Genomic DNA, 15,468 nt, shown 5'->3' on the forward strand with positions numbered 1-15,468 from the left:
GGTGGGAAGACTCAACCTCTACTGCCATACCACCAACTTCTTCTAACACTGTGTGCCAGTGTAATGAAATAGGAGGCATTACTTCCAGAGCAGCCCTTGTAGTTCTTAAGCGATGACTGCATATCCATTAAGAAGTGAAATTTTGTCGTTATTGTACAATCACATTTGTTTCACAGTGCTCACTTTTTCAGCTTTATCAACCTCTTTCTATTTTGTAACTTTGAGCTTTGATTAAAAAATAGAAAGAAGTGCAGTTGAGTGGAAACTGTCACTTGAAAACTGGATTTCATGCTGACCTGCAAGTGCTTATTAGAAATACAGTGCTTGGATTTCAGACTTGCCATTATGGTACTTAAAAAACATCTGAGCAATTCTCAAGCAACAGTGACTATCAATTCCTACTGTGTCTCATAGGAAAAAAAACTGTTCCTTAACAGCTTCTCATGGTAATTTGGGGGATAATTTAGCCAAATCGACATGCTGGAGCAAGATGCTTAAAATGTGATGCATACACCTTTATTATTATTTATAATAATGTTGTTATTGTTTAGCCTCTCTAAAATAGTAAATCCTGTCTACCAGTTCAAGAATCAGCACTCAGCTTTGAGTTGATGTCAAACGTGCCACAATTCTCTTGGTGAGAGCTGAAGTTTTTGTGGCTTATTTGGCGCAAGCCGCTAGTTTGTTACTCCCAGTAGAAAAACAAGCCCTGCTCCTGCCTGCTCACTGCTGCCATTCTCCAATATGGATGCTGACTTTTCAGCAGCTTCCTTTTAGGAAAGGTTAGGGTGGGATACGAGGAGTTATTTTCCAGAAATACATGAAGTGTTATTTATAATTTGCATTTCCTTATTGTACCAATGTGTATTATCTCTTGTTCTCTGACAGTGAGGAATCCCTACACAGGCCACAAGTACCTTTGTGGAGCGCTACAGTCTAGCATTGTTCTGTTAGAATGGGTTGAACCAATGCAAAAATTCATGCTAATCAAGGTAATGTAATATGATGAAACTCCCTGGCATTTGATTCTGTTTATCTTGTAATGATTTGTTAAGTATTAGTTGTTTCTTGTGTTATTAAAAAAAAACAGTAAATAAGTGAACAATTTATTTATTACTATGCATACGCTTTTGTTTCTGTTAAATTATGTTGAAGTTAACTACTCAAATGTCTCTAATATGTATTCTAAGACTTGAAAAGTATAGGAATGTTTTGGGTTTGGTTCTTTTTTTTGTAGCGTTCTTCAGAAGAACAAAGTTCTCTGTATGAGCATTGTCATTTAGATAAATGTTTAAAAAAAAACAAACCAGCTCTGGCCTTCAGACTGAGGCAAGGCCAAATGGAGAAATAACATGGGTTAAGAGTGCACTTGCTCCCATGCTGGAGAGAAGGTAGCCACTTGTTCAGTGCTTTGTGACTCAAGCCAGAAATGCTTGTTTTCTCTCTATCTGATACCATCAGAAAAGGTGAAACCAAGGTGGACACGTGTTTGTAGAGGGGCAGCTGCTATGACTTGATGGGCCTGGGAAGCTAGAGCTCCGTGGCCAGGGAGAGCAACCCTGGGTATAGCACTCCTGTTCTCTGAGCAGCTGCACAGAGCACGCATGATGAAAGACATTCAATCTATTTTAACCAAATCAGCATGAGGGCTTTTTAATCTCAGCTTAGGCTTTCTGTATCTATCAGTTACTGTTATCTGAAGAAGTAAATCTGTGGGATGAAATTTACGATACAGTTTAAATAGCTAATAGTAACCCTGACTTAACTTGCTTCCCTCCTAATATATATTTTTGTTTCTTGATCTAGCACATAGATTTTCCTGTACCTTGTCCACTGAGGTTGTTTGAAATGTTGGTAGTCCCTGAGCAGGAATTCCCTTTAGTTTGTGTTGGTGTCAGTAGAGGAAGAGACTTCAACCAGGTGGTGAAGTTTGAGACTGTCAACCCAAATTCTACCTCTTCGTGGTTTACAGAAACAGGTTTGTGCACACTGTTGTGATTGCTTTCAGAAATGTTCCTTACACTTCTGCTTTGGTTGAAGTACTAGAAAGGTACAGCTGACGAGAGGAGTCCGAGCAGCTGTCCATCTCTAGTCTGAGTGCTGTCTGAGTGGGGAGGCAGCACCACCTGAACAACAGTAGAAACTCTTGAAAAGGAAGTGCACTGAGATTTCTGTTTCTGAAGTTTGCAAAAATCTCTCTAAACCTGGGGACAGTAGTGAGCTGAGTCCAGTCATTGCTTGCAGGTACAGAAGTAATAAATAACTTAGCTATTGCTAGGCAAAGAGTCTTTGTGATCCGTGGGGAGTTTGTATATGCCAGCACAGGACAACATAGGTGTGTATGGCTAACTGCATCCTGTGGAATTCACCAGAGAGTGGTTTCCACTGGAAGAGGATGCCTGCTGACTTTCTTGCTGCTGAAAAGCTTAAAAAAGGCAAAGTGATCAGTGATTGGACATTCAATGCACTTACCACTTCAGAGTTAGTGCCTTTTATTTTCCAACTTGTACATCCATTCTGTCTCTTCAGTAGAGTCAATAAAAGTATCATGCCAAATAGAATTTCCTTGAGCCATAACATCTTGTTGCCACTCTTCCTTCAAAATTGTCTGTCAGTATGTAAATATAAGATTAGTAGTTCCTTCCCAGTTCCTTTTATTCATGTGGATGCTTTAACACTGCATTATTCTGTCCAAAAATACTTCTTTAGCCTCCTTGAATCATTTATGTGTTCTCTCATTATGTCTGTTACTTTCTCCTATTTGTTTAACACTAATTTAAGCTCTTGGTTTCTTCTCCTCTGCTGTCGGGGGGCAATAATGCAATCAGATTTTTTTATGTGTTTTTAAGCGAGGAGAGCATTTAACTTGGTCTGACTTTGTTTGACATTGGACATTTTGTTTGTAGAAATTTGTTCATGTTGTTAATGTAGGCCTTCCAAAACACCAGACAACAGAATAGAAGGTGGAGAGGCCATCTCAAGGAGCGCGCTCCTCACATCATCTGTGAGAGGGTTTTAGCTTCTCAACAGGACCGTGGGCTTTTTTAGATACTTCGGATGATGTGCTGTAATTTCTCATCTCTAACAGATTTAATGAGTTTCTCTCTGTGCAAAAAAGAATGCTTATGGAATCACTGGCAGCAGTGCTGAGTTAGTGAAAGCTGCTTCTGTTTAATTCTTACTGTTCTAATCAAACAGACTGAACAGCACTTCACTTTGGGTTGACATGTCCACTGATCACTTGTGGGTCAGGTTTCCCTCTTTACTGTGATGGAGACTGCTGCAGCTGTAACTCAGAAGGCAGGTTTGGAAAAGGAAATAATACCCCCCCCCTTTTTTTTTTCCTTTTTTTTTTTTTTTTTTTTTCTATATATATATATGTATTTGTGGATAGAAAGTGTAAAACTAGCAACAAGAATTAAGTTCTAATATAAATGTCCCAGGCAAGATCCAGAAATAAATGCAGAATCAAAATGGATTGGAACATCGTTCAGATTTAGTGTGGGCAGACCCACATATACACGTATTTTGCAACAGCAATGTTAAATGAGTCCTACCGAATAAAATAGGTGTCCAAAATACAGTGCACACAGGAGCTCACTTCTGCGCTATGGCTCAGGAAAGACTGTATTAAGTCCATGCTTCAGTATGACAGCTGTAGTTTTCCTGTCACAGTCAGCAAGTTGGGTAAATGGACATGGCTCTCAAAGGGAAGAGGAGTGTCACTGTAAGATAATTGTTTTCAACAGATATAAACACACTAACCCATGAAACTGTCTCAGTCTCTAGAAGTTCCATTTCAGAGTTCATGGTAATTTATTTTATGAACTAACACTATCATTTTTTTTATAGACACTACAGAGACAAGTGTTGTACATGTAACACAGCTGGAGAGAGATACCATTTTGGTGTGTTTGGATTGTAAGTTTGAGTATCAGCTAAATATATACATACGTATACATGTTCATGCATACTGTATGTCTTCAGGTTAGGTCATATTGAACATTAACTGTTGATGTATCCTTTTTATTGCCTAGGCTGCATAAAAATAGTGAATCTTCAAGGCAGGTTAAAATCCAGCCGCAAACTGTCATCAGAGCTCACGTTTGACTTTCAGATTGAATCAATAGGTAAGTCAGTATTAATGCTGAATATTTGATTAGCTTATTTTCTCTGCCAGTGCCGAATTAGAAATGCTAGCTCTCAAGTCTTTTGGCATGTGAAACATTATCTCAGGCATTTCACTTCGTGTTGGGCGGTTTAGCATGTTACATAGTGTGCTTCCCCTGGAGCAATCCAAACACAGTAATAACTCTGGAGTCTTCCCTTGTTAGGCTAAATGGTCTGCAAATGACGGAGACCTTCAGCCTCTAAAAGAAAACTTTAATACAACCTACTTAAACCCTGTGACTCACTCATGGCTAACTCATTCTGCATGTGTGTTCATGCAGTCTGTCTCTATAAAGCAGCTCAGAGGCTAAATCGATGCACGTCACATTTCACATCAATAACACCAGTTATTTTCTTCTAAAGAATCTCATGACTTAGGTTTGTGAGATATTTAATACATCCATTTTGATCATTTTCCAGTGGTGTCATGGAAAACATTGCTTCTATGGTTCCTGTTAGTTAGGAACAAGGAGAGGGAAGGAACAAGTGTACCTGAAGCTGCTTGCTGTTGGTACCTCTGCTTGTGCTTTAGTCCTGCCTCTGCTCATCACAAGTGAGCTACCTCTGTCTTTCTCAGTCCTTAACAGTGTTCCCAAAGAGCTGTGCTCTTTTTCCTGTATCCCTCCCTGCTCTGATTCACAGACGTAGGACACTGGATGCAGGTGGGACAGATTATTCCATGCTTACCCTCTCTGTGAGGAAGGCCCTTGATGTATTTCCTTTCACAAGATTTGAATGCAGGGGTCTGTAACATCATTTTGTTTGTACAACAAGGAGAAGGACTGGAAAGTAAAGGTTTCTGTAGAGCTTTGCATGTCTATTGGATGAAGACCATGTTAGCCAATAGATGTGTGATGGATTAAAAACATCACTGTAGTGCTATACTGCTGCAACTTTTTGGCTCAAATTCACTTTGTATTTTCTGCAAGTATTATCATTATTCCCATAAGTGAGAATGCTTTTAAACCCTGCTCTTGAAAGAAATAAATGCAGCTACTGCAGAGGCAGGTTCATTGATTCCTGTGAGATGTTTTGCAGTCTGTGTGGGTGAATTTGAAACCATAATACGTATATACAAACATTTTAAAACTGCAGCGCTATGCTTTTGACCTTAAAAGAGTGAGCTGATATTACGTGTGAAAACTGATTCCAGTGTTATTTGTTACCAGTCTGTCTACAGGACAGCGTGTTAGCATTCTGGAAACATGGCATGCAAGGAAGGAGTTTCAGATCAAATGAGGTGAGTTTTTGCTTCCAGTTCTAGTTTCTAATATGAGTCAAGCTCAGGATATAATGCAGGGTGCTGTGGGCTGAAAAAGATTAAAACTTTTCAGTGACTGTCTAGGTTAGGCCTGGAAACTGGAGTCTCTTCCAAAGTATGTCTCATGCATTAAAAAGTATCCCAATCTAATTCTTGCTTACGTTAATTTTATTCAGCTTAAATTACTTTGAAGACCATTGCTATTAGCCTCTTAGTCTGCCCAAGGTGGATGCCTGAATGTGGGCTTTGCCAGTAGCTATAATGGTGTAAAATTGCACCAAATCATTGTCAATACTTTTCTTATTCCTTTTTTCCTGCTGTAAATTTTGTGCACCCAGGTGTTAGTGAAAGCACTGCATTGTATAGGATTTTAATGAGCATTTTAATTGGATTTTTAAAGAATGTTTGCAGACTTCACCAGCTGCTTCATCAGTATCACATTTGCTGAGAGAGTTCATTATGACCAGTTGCATTTTAAGGCACATGTATAGCCACACCTTGCCAAAGTTAGATATTCCACGTGGTTACACCACTCCCATTTCTTTGCACAGTGCTACAGCTGACCTAATCTATACTGACAGTAATCCTCTTTGTGGGAAGTTGGACCAGACAGTAGAGTCAGACTGTTTTTTTGTTTCCAAGTTTACAAATGCACTTCGTGGTATTTCTGCATGGTAGATCACCAGGCATGATTGTCCTGTTCCTGAGAACTCATAATGTTAAGTAAGCTGTAGGTCCTGTGCAGTTAGCGCAAAGCATGAGGAGATGATGCCGCTAGGCACTTCTCCAGCTCCAGACTGCTGCTAGCAGCATTGTGCAAAGCTCAGCATGTTACTCCACTCATGGCACTCAGAAGCTCTGAGCCAGTTGTGAGAGGACATGCCCCAGAGTGCTGCAGCACAAATGGATGCTTTACGTTGTTTATGTAAAGCATAAGGAACGCTGTCGTCTTGGTTTGTTATTATCAAGCCAAAGCCAGCATCCAGATGAAGAGCAGACGGCTGAGCTGAGCAATTGCCAGAAAGTTACCCCAAACTTTTATATGTAGAGTGTAGCTAAGGTAAGCTCTCGGGCCTTTTAAAATTCCTTATCACTCCTGGCTGTCCTAGTAGCCACGACTATTAAGAGAAAAAAATAAACCAGTTTTTAGTGGTAATGTGAAACGCCTGGACATGGATCTTGACCACCTTTGTTACTCTGTGGGAACTGAGTGGTGTTGAAGAAGCTGTTACACCGGAAAACAGCCTTCCCATCCTAACACTGCAGAACATTTCTCTTTGAAGACTTTAGTAGAATCTGAATTATTACTAATTCTTTAGCCTCGTATTGTCTGGTCTAATGGGGAATGATTTTAGCTACTCCTAAAATTATTTCATATTTTTCCTTCCACAACTGGGACCTCCCACAGCGGCTTGATTGATTGATTAGGGAAGGTGAAACACCATCTGGATGTTGAGACAAGACTAGAATGTGGACCAAGATGTAGACTTGAAGCAGCTATCTTAGAGTGGGAAACCTCACTGTTATGAAGTTGTGGGTTCTTTTTCAGTTCTGTGTACCTAAGTGTGTGCACTCAGACAGCTAATGCTACTGGGGTGTAGGAAGGAGAGAAAAATCTGTTTTCAGAAATGAAATGTGGCTATGTAGAAAGGGAGCTTTGAAACACTGCGTCCTGCTCACAGTGTGACTTGATATCCTTTGGAGTATTCAGTGGGCTTTGGTTGGTGTTATTGATAGTATTTTATTTGCTACTTTTGGTATTCATGTAATCATTAGATGTATCTCACAAGTACATTTCACCTGCAGTATGCAGTGCTGTATTGCATGAGCCTGAAACATCAAAGTACTGTGCTTTCTTTATGCAGTGGACATAAGTGTCATAAATTCAGTTGTTTCCTTTTTAAGGTCTTCCAAAGACAAAGTTACTGCACTGTTATGATTGAGAATTTCAACAAAACGTATAGGTGTTGTATCGTATCTGAACCGTTTCAGTCACCTCCTGTGCAGTGAGACCAGTTAGAGCCACGCAGGTACTTATTTCAGTCATGATGTGGAAAGAATTGTGCCAGTAGCTCAGGTGCTGTGCTATGCGGTGCTGAGCCTCGCTGATGTGATTGCAGTTGCTACCAGAGGAGCTTACGTTACTGAGAAGAAACCAAAACCAAACATTTTAGATCTCATTTATGAGTGACAGTTGCAATGAACTCTCTAACCACCTTAATTGAGCAGTAGATTTGTAATATTAGCCACTGTTAATTAACCTGTAAATACTTGTTTTGTTTTTATTGTCTAGATCACACAAGAAATTTCTGATAATACAAGGATATTCAGGCTTCTGGGATCTGACAGGTATGTGGAGAAGTGACCGCAGCATGCTGAAATTGAGGCATGTTTCACTCCAACCTTCTAAAGATTTTCTGCTTGTTTCTTGTGATTCCTGTTCTAACCGTCTCACTCGTAGCCCCATGTACGTGTGTACCTTTCAGCGCTTCAACTTTACTCCTCTTTATTAAAAAAAATAAGTGAAAATTCTTCCAGAAGAGTTTGTGAGCTTCCAGAAGGATTCAGCCGTGACAGGAAGCTCATAATCAGCTGCAGTTAAGACCTCCAAGGAGCTTTTTCCTTCTTGTGCTTTAATTCTTTGAACTTCCTAAAATCTTTGCTTAGAGATGCTCCGCTTATGAGACAAATGCCAAAAATGAAACCAACAACCCTCACCTTAAAAATGCAAATATCTCATTTTCACCCACAGAAGGGAGTTGTGTCAACATGCGGCTCAGGTCTTGTAAGAGAACGTCATAATTCTTTGCATAGTTCTTTGGCGTTTCTTTTGCAGGATGCAAACACTGGATCTGTCTAACCCATGGGTCACAAATCAGCTTGCCAAGGCAATCCCTACTATTTTAGGAGTGTTGTTGGCTTCCTCAGGTTTTTTTCTCCCTGCTGTCAAACTTGGTACTTCACTTCAGCAGCTACGAAAGCAGCGTATGTTTTGTCTCTGGAGAGTGAGTGCTGACAGGACAGTTTCACCAGCAGCATGTTCATGTGTAGTACAAAGATAGACTTCAGTTTTTAGGAATTGTCTCTGTCTTAGGCTACCTGCAGGAAACTCGCTCTCTTCTACCATTTTGGAACTACCAATAAACTCCACAGCAACCAGAGCTTTTCCCCGTACGCTGCTTGCCCAAGCTTGATGCACAGCCCTATAATTACCTGTAATACCAACGGCATTGAATGGTGCTGTGGCTTTGTCAACTAGCAACCTCGTGGCAGTTTTTGTTGTCTGGGGGTTGAGGGTTCTGCCTTATGTGCAATACCTGATAGGTCTCTGGTAGTGAGTAATTGTAAGCATCACTCATCTCTGACCTGAGGGTTTTACTCTCCTGGTGCCAGTGAGATGTGCACGGAGCTCAGCTTTACTATGTCATTTCTCTTTGTTGTTAGGAGACAGCATAGCTTAAATTAAAAACAAGTCTGACTTCAGAAAGGAACATGACATTGCAAATCATTGCCTTGGAGAAAAATGCCTTCATAAATACTGTTCCATCTATTTCCATCTTAGACTGGTAGTCTCCCAAGTCTGAGATGATGTTTAAAGGCTTTGTGCTGCAGTAAACTCTTAATTCCAGATTTTTCAGACGTCATTTTTTATTGCAAGTCTCATATCTTCTGCTTGGGTTGTGAAACCTTTTCCAGCAGCACATCTCTCTCTTTAGCAGTTCATTGGAAGTGGGGTTCTGAGAAGTGAAAAAATCTTGTATCAGTATGATAAAAGCTTGCATGTTTTCTCCCGGTGAGCAGGAATGCCTCGTGGGGCATGCTGAGCAGAGCATTTGTTCTGAAGTAAGCTGTGTTTTCTTGGATGAACTCTCAGTAAATGGAGGTTTTTCTCACAGTCATCTCATTCTGGAGAAGAATTGAGTCATGAACACCCTGGTTTGTTCAGCAGTTTTAGCAGTTCTTGCCTGATTCAACATCTCACAGTTTGTGAAACCAAGCTGTGATTGCTGATTTCTCTCCTTTAAGAGAATGGTCTACTGCAGGACATCCCCGGTAGTACAGATCTGCATGTAATTATGCTGCTTTTGAGGACTCTGTTGGCTTATGTTCTTTTTGTGTCTCTGGGACTTTCAGAGCTGGAAGAAGCTTCTGTGAATTTAGTGACTTCCAGTCATTTGCTGTCAGCTCAGGGAAGGGCTGGAAGTGCTTGCAGAAGAGTGGGCTTTGGTCATCTGCCATGTCCATAAGCAAAGAACAGACTAACAACAGCCTGTTTAGGGGTTGAGCTTTGCAAAGCTCCAAGGGAGCACAAGCGCAGGCAGCAGGGAGTGGTGCTTTGGTGTGAGTTTTGGATGACGGGCCTCCAGGGAAAGAGAAATGAGTGCTGCTCAAATGGGCACCCTGAGAAAGAGTGTTTACGGTTTGACTTTGTGGTTGTTTTGTTTTCATTTTAGGGTGGTGGTGCTGGAAAGCAGACCGACAGATAACCCAACAGCCAACAGCAATCTGTATATCCTAGCCGGGCATGAGAACAGTTACTGAGAATGGTGTGCAGCAGCTCACCTCGACGAGACAGCACTCCTGCAGCGGCACTCACGGCTGGCTGAAATTGCACAAGAGCTGCAGTAACCTGACTTCAGTTACTTTATAATTTATTACGGCATGAGAGGAAGGCGAGAATTGTTTGTGGTATGGACACACAAGCATTAAGGTGCCACGAAAGTGCTTGATTTACTGTTATGTAATCTTTGTACATACGCAGTATGTTTCAGTGCAACTTCTCGGTGAAGACCTACACTGACTTTCTGTAGATAGTGGTCCTCCTGTTGAGTACAAGTGTCTTACCTGTACAGATGTAAAAGTCACTGAGGATGCAACAATGAAACCGGGGTACTATTTTAAGGATTTGTCATGTGTTTATTATAAAGTGGGATGCTAGGAACAGACATAGTACATTTAACGACACTATTGTATTTTATTATATGTAATTTACTAATACAAATAAATTTAACTTTTAGAAATGGTAGCCAAGGCTGTAATCAGATTACAATCTTGTTTTAATTTTGATGCAACACACTGGTGTTCATGTTTGCACAACATATTGAGATGTGATGTATTCAGTCACAAAGGTAAGCTGTGACTTTGTGGATATGACTTGGGCTTCAGAGTTCCCCTTTGGTTTTGTTTACGCGGGTAGTTTTCTTTGTGGGACAGAGCAGTTAGACACCTGTGTTTTATATTTAATTAGAACTCTCTCGACGATTACTTCTCCGTGCTTGAAAACAAGACTTTCTGGCTGGGTGTCAGTCCCAGAATAGTGGTACCTTGCTGTAACACTGCAATAGGTGTTTGAATTACTAGCATATACAGTGATAAAAAACAAATGAGTATTGCTGTTTGTCTTACTACATAGTTTCATATCACGGCGAAAAAGCAGCATCGTTCCACGTTGTGGAAGTGGCTGCAGACGATGTCATTTTGACTTTCTTTTTGGTTTTTTTTTTGGCCTTATAACTATTTTCACACTTTTCTTTGATTTTAGGATGTTAACACATGGCCAAAATAATTTAGTTACTACCTCATTCAAACAATACAATGGTTACTACGCATCACAGGAACTTACTTTTGATCGGAAGTATTTTTGATTGCTGTTTTCCAATGGAGTATGTAAATGCCAAGTTTTAGCAAGATGCACACATTTGACTCCTTTTTTGTATATGTTCTTTTATATTTTATTGTGATAATATACACTAAAGCCAAACTAAATTTAAAGTGATTTATGGCCTGCATTATTGTTGTGATTGGTAATGCTTTGAAATATGTTCTCTAATGTATATAATGTAAAATAAACTTTTTTTAACATGTTGTTGTACAAGTAGATTACCACATGCACTAATTTCCACGTAAGGCTGAAATCCGCTGATGGAACAAACCGAGTCTTGAATTCTGCTATTAAATGTTTGTGCCAAACACGGAAACTGGGCGTTTCTGAATGTATGAAAGGTCAGACTGCTGGAACTCCACTGGATTCAGAGTAGTGTAGGCAGCGTTACCCTCCTATGTCCCCTAGGCGATGGATATGCGCATTTTGGACATGTCCTTCCAAACTCTGGCTTGTGTAATTTCTTCTTCAAAGAGACTTGACCTTCCCCTCTATCAAGTGCAGCTCTCTTGCTTGCAAAACTTGGTTTTTATTTTAATCTTTTCTGCTGGGCTGTTTCTTGTTGGTTGGTTTATTTGTTTGTATGATGCCTGTAGCTTCTTGGATCTGCTGGCCACATCTCCTCCCTTGCATTGAACCTCAAATCCGCCCTGTGGGAGAGGAGGTGGTAACGAGCCATGGTGCGGAGAAGCTGAATTCTCAGAAAAAGGAAAGAAGTTCTGGGTGTTTCACTTACATTGCTGCTGCCCAAGGGGGATTTCCACCCCGCCCAGTGGGCTATTCCTCACTTCAATGTGCAAAAAGTAACAGCCTTCTAACCAAATACATATAGCTGATGTGCGAGAATGCTTCTTCCTCTTAGGTTTCTGTAGCAGCTGGGGGCCCAGTAGCTCGCTGTTTGGGCTTCTGGGCCGCTGCTGAACAGCAAGCACTAGGAGCTTGGGGAGGCTGCTGAGCGCTTCTGGTAGAAAGATGCACCCTGAGAATTGTGCAGCTGCAATTGCTTGCCAAACTTAAGGAAGGCAGGAAAAGAGGAAGGAGAGATGGCGTGTGCTGAGATGTGATTGTCTCAAGTTTATTTTTACAGCCAAGACAGCTTGCCTTCCCTGTACTGCTTTTTAGCTTGGAACAAGAGCTAAGGCTGGATCCCCGTTCAAATGGAGCTTCTTCAGGATAACAAAGAAGAGGGGCTGTTCAGGTCCTTTGCGGAAAGGAATGCTGGGCCAGAACCCCCAGCCTGACGGCGACAACCTGGGTCATGACAGCATGGTACACTATTTTGGACAGCAGCCTCTCCAACTAGAAGAGCTTGTGAGCAAAGCACAAGTGTAATTTTACACCCAGTGTTGCACCTATTTGATAGCAGCATTAAAATGCTGACAGACTGATGTTTCACCATATGGCAGACTGTGAGATGCTGAGATGGCAACCCTGAACTTACAGGCAGCCTGCTGGGCCAAGCAGCCACCTCCGAGAGGCAAAAATTCCCTTCTTTCATCTCGGTCCCAGAGTGTTCAAAGCACAAGTCTGACTCCTTCAGACAGCAGTGTCTGGCTGGAGGAAAAGCACCTGAGGCAGAGCTGTGGGGTAAAGGCAGTTCTTTCTGAGTAGCCCCATCCATTGCTGAAGTGCTGCTCAGTGTCTGGGGACCATCTCCTGTCCTCAGAGCTTGGCCCTCGAAAAAAGAGAGGCTCAGTGGTCTGCCCAAGCGCTCGGTGTGGGTACCGCACTCTCCTCCCATCCAGGAAGCTGGTCCCAAACGATCCTTCCAGCAACGTGCAGAGGTTTCACACTTCTCACCTTCCCTATGAGCAGGCTGGCTTCTCTGGTCCGCAAGCTCCCCGTTTTTCCTAACAGGGCATGATGATTTCCAGCATCCTTGCCAGGCCCCACAAAGAGGGAGCATCATTTGTGTTACGGCTGTGCTTTTCTTGGCCGTTTCACCCCCACACTCCTCAAGCTGTTCTTGTGCTGCTTGAACAGGGTGTTTATTTATCCCTGACCTCAGCCCACAGGAGGTGCCCGTGTCTTTCTAAGGACAGGCAACAGAGCTTCCCCAGGAGCAGTAATGCTGCCCACGGTCTCAAGCTGCCAGCAGATACCCAGAGGCAGGCGCCATCTCCTGCCTGCATCTCCGTGAGCCACTCAAGAAGCATGGCCTGGGGCCAGAGCAAGCAGTCAGCATGTAGGCGCTTGGCTGAGAGAGGGGCCGGGGACTGCTTCCCCCCAGCGTGGTTCCCTCTGAAGCAGATTAAACTTGAATGTACAATAAGCAAATCTGCAGACAGCATTAAATGAGGAGGAGCTGCTTCTTTCCTTGAGGGCAGAGAGGCCTTACAGAAATATCATGACAAATGAGAGGGCCGGGCAGTCACCAACCGCGTGAATTGAGTGAGAGCAAGTGCTGGATTCTGCAGCTGCATTGGGCAGCCCTGGGTCTGTGTGCAGAATGGAGGATGAGAGGCTGGAGAGCAGCTGTGCTGATAGAGATCGTGGGGTTCTGGTTGGTGAACAAAACAGTGTCCAAAGGAAAGCTGCAAGGACGGAGAAGGTCCTGCAGGCCAAAGGTGTGTGAGGAGCGGCTGAGGCCGCCGGGTTTGCTCAGCGCAGAGGAGCTGAGGGGAGGCCTGATGGCGGCTGCGGCTCCTCACGGGGCAGCGCTGAGCTCTGCGGTGTGACAGCGGCAGGGAACGGCACGGAGCTGTGTGGGGAGGGGCGCTGCGGGTCAGGGCAGGGTCTGCACCAGAGGGCGGTGGGCGCAGAACAGGCTGCGGAGGGCAGCCGTAGCCCTGATGCTGGAGCTTAGAGCTTAACGCTCTAAGGCAGCGGGTTCGGGTGGTGCTGCGCAGAGCCGGGCGTTGGACCCGGTGATCCCCGTGTGTGCCAGAACGATAATGGCTCGGGTCGGACAGGATGCTAAAGACCGACGTGCCGTTCCGGCTGCGACAGGTCAGTCCGACTGTGTGGCTCTATAGAGGTGAGGGATTCTCTCTCCTCCACACCCGCTCGTGGATAACCGGTCCCCGCAGCCATTCGCGCCGCCCTCTCCGTCCCGGGCCGGTCGTAGCCCCGAGGCGGCGCGCGGGAGGAGCGGCGGCGTGAGGTCACCTCCGCCGTGCGGGAGGGCCGCGGCGGCGGCGTCGCCGCTGCGCAGGCGCGGGGCGGGCCGGCGGCGCGCATGCTCCGCGGCCGCCGACCGTGCGGGTGAGGACGGGGAGCTTTGGAGAGCGGGGAGGCGGCGGCGCTCGCGCTCCGGGCGCCCGACCCCGCCCCTCGCGGCCCGCGCGCCGCGCCGCGTGACCCCGCGCCCGCCGCCCCCACACCTTCCGCGGCGCCGCGGGGCGACCACCGAGAGCCGGGCGGGGAATGCGGCAGCCGCCGCCTCCCCCCGCCGCTGCGGGCCTGCCGGCGGCGGCGGCGGCGGGGGGCCGCCGGGCCTCCTGGTGAGGGGCCGCCCGGCCCTCCCGCCGCGGCCTTCCTCCGCGCCGAGCCCGGCCCGCCCTGCCCTGCCCGCCGCCCCGAGCGGGCCGGGCCCGGCGGCACCATGCAGGCGCAGCCGCTGCTCTACGAGTTCTTCAGCGAGGAGAACGCGCCCAAGTGGCGGGGGCTGCTGGTGCCCGCCCTGAAGAAGGTGAGGGGGAAGTGGGAGCGGCGCTCGGCCCTGCCGGCCGCACCGGGCCTTTCTCCGTGCCGCCTGCAGCGGGGGGTAGGGGGGGTAAGCGGCCCGGCCTCTCCGCTCTCCCGCTCCGGAAGCGGCCCGGGGAGCGCGCCCGGCCGGGCCCGGCGACGCGGTGACAGCCGGGGCTGCGGACACGGAGCGGGCCGGGTGTCCTGAACGAACGGCGCGGCCCGGGCGCTGCGGGAGGGAGCGCGGGGAGCTGCGGCTCGGCGGAGCTTGGGCTTAACGGCCCCGGGTTGAGCCGGACCGAGCGCCGACGTCTCCCTGCCGAGGCGATCCGGGAGGACGCCGTCATCCTCGGGATGGTGGAGCTGACAGGCACGGACGGACGTCGTGTGGAAGAGGGGAGGAACGGTGAGCGCTCCTCCGTCCTCCTGCAGCCGGGCCCGGGAAGTGCAGGACGTGAGAAACGGGGGTGTCTGACGCTGCTGCCCGGACCGGCCTCGGGTTGCCGGCAGGGTGCTGCTCCTTGGGTGCACAGCAGTGTTGTCTTATGGCTGTGCGTGTCCATAGCAATGAACGGCAGCCGTTGGGTGAAGGACCTGCTCATAGGGCTGGATGACCTCTCGTTCCCCATGGCGGTTTGGAGGTCTCAAGCTCTGCAGTCGTTCCAGTGCAGCATTTCTTCCCAGTTTTCTCTTGTGACATGTTGCCCTGTTTGTTGGGCCTGCTTTTTGAGCTCTCCAAGACTTTGGC

The 15,468-nt window shown here is 45.7% G+C and overlaps 2 protein-coding genes across 4 annotated transcripts in view; both read left to right on the forward strand.

The window, feature by feature from the left end:
- The window catches only part of MAP4K3 (mitogen-activated protein kinase kinase kinase kinase 3), a 76,993-nt gene extending 65,587 nt beyond the window's left edge, over positions 1–11,406 (forward strand). For all 3 annotated transcript variants that reach the window (XM_072331519.1, XM_072331520.1, XM_072331521.1), the window contains 7 exons: positions 889–992; positions 1,807–1,978; positions 3,853–3,921; positions 4,038–4,130; positions 5,340–5,410; positions 7,725–7,780; positions 9,886–11,406. In XM_072331519.1, the coding sequence (XP_072187620.1) occupies positions 889–992; positions 1,807–1,978; positions 3,853–3,921; positions 4,038–4,130; positions 5,340–5,410; positions 7,725–7,780; positions 9,886–9,973 (653 nt within the window). In that variant the 3' untranslated portion in view covers positions 9,974–11,406. The remainder of the gene's footprint in view (positions 1–888; positions 993–1,806; positions 1,979–3,852; positions 3,922–4,037; positions 4,131–5,339; positions 5,411–7,724; positions 7,781–9,885) is intronic.
- Positions 11,407–14,474: 3,068 nt separating this feature from the next.
- Positions 14,475–15,468, forward strand: part of SOS1 (SOS Ras/Rac guanine nucleotide exchange factor 1) — a 41,958-nt gene continuing 40,964 nt past the window's right edge. Inside the window, exon 1 of the mRNA XM_072333067.1 lies at positions 14,475–14,724. Within this exon, the coding sequence (XP_072189168.1) occupies positions 14,638–14,724 (87 nt within the window). The 5' untranslated portion in view covers positions 14,475–14,637. The remainder of the gene's footprint in view (positions 14,725–15,468) is intronic.

The sequence above is a fragment of the Excalfactoria chinensis genome, chromosome 3 (genome assembly GCF_039878825.1).
Source record: "Excalfactoria chinensis isolate bCotChi1 chromosome 3, bCotChi1.hap2, whole genome shotgun sequence".
Classification (NCBI taxonomy): domain Eukaryota; kingdom Metazoa; phylum Chordata; class Aves; order Galliformes; family Phasianidae; genus Excalfactoria; species Excalfactoria chinensis.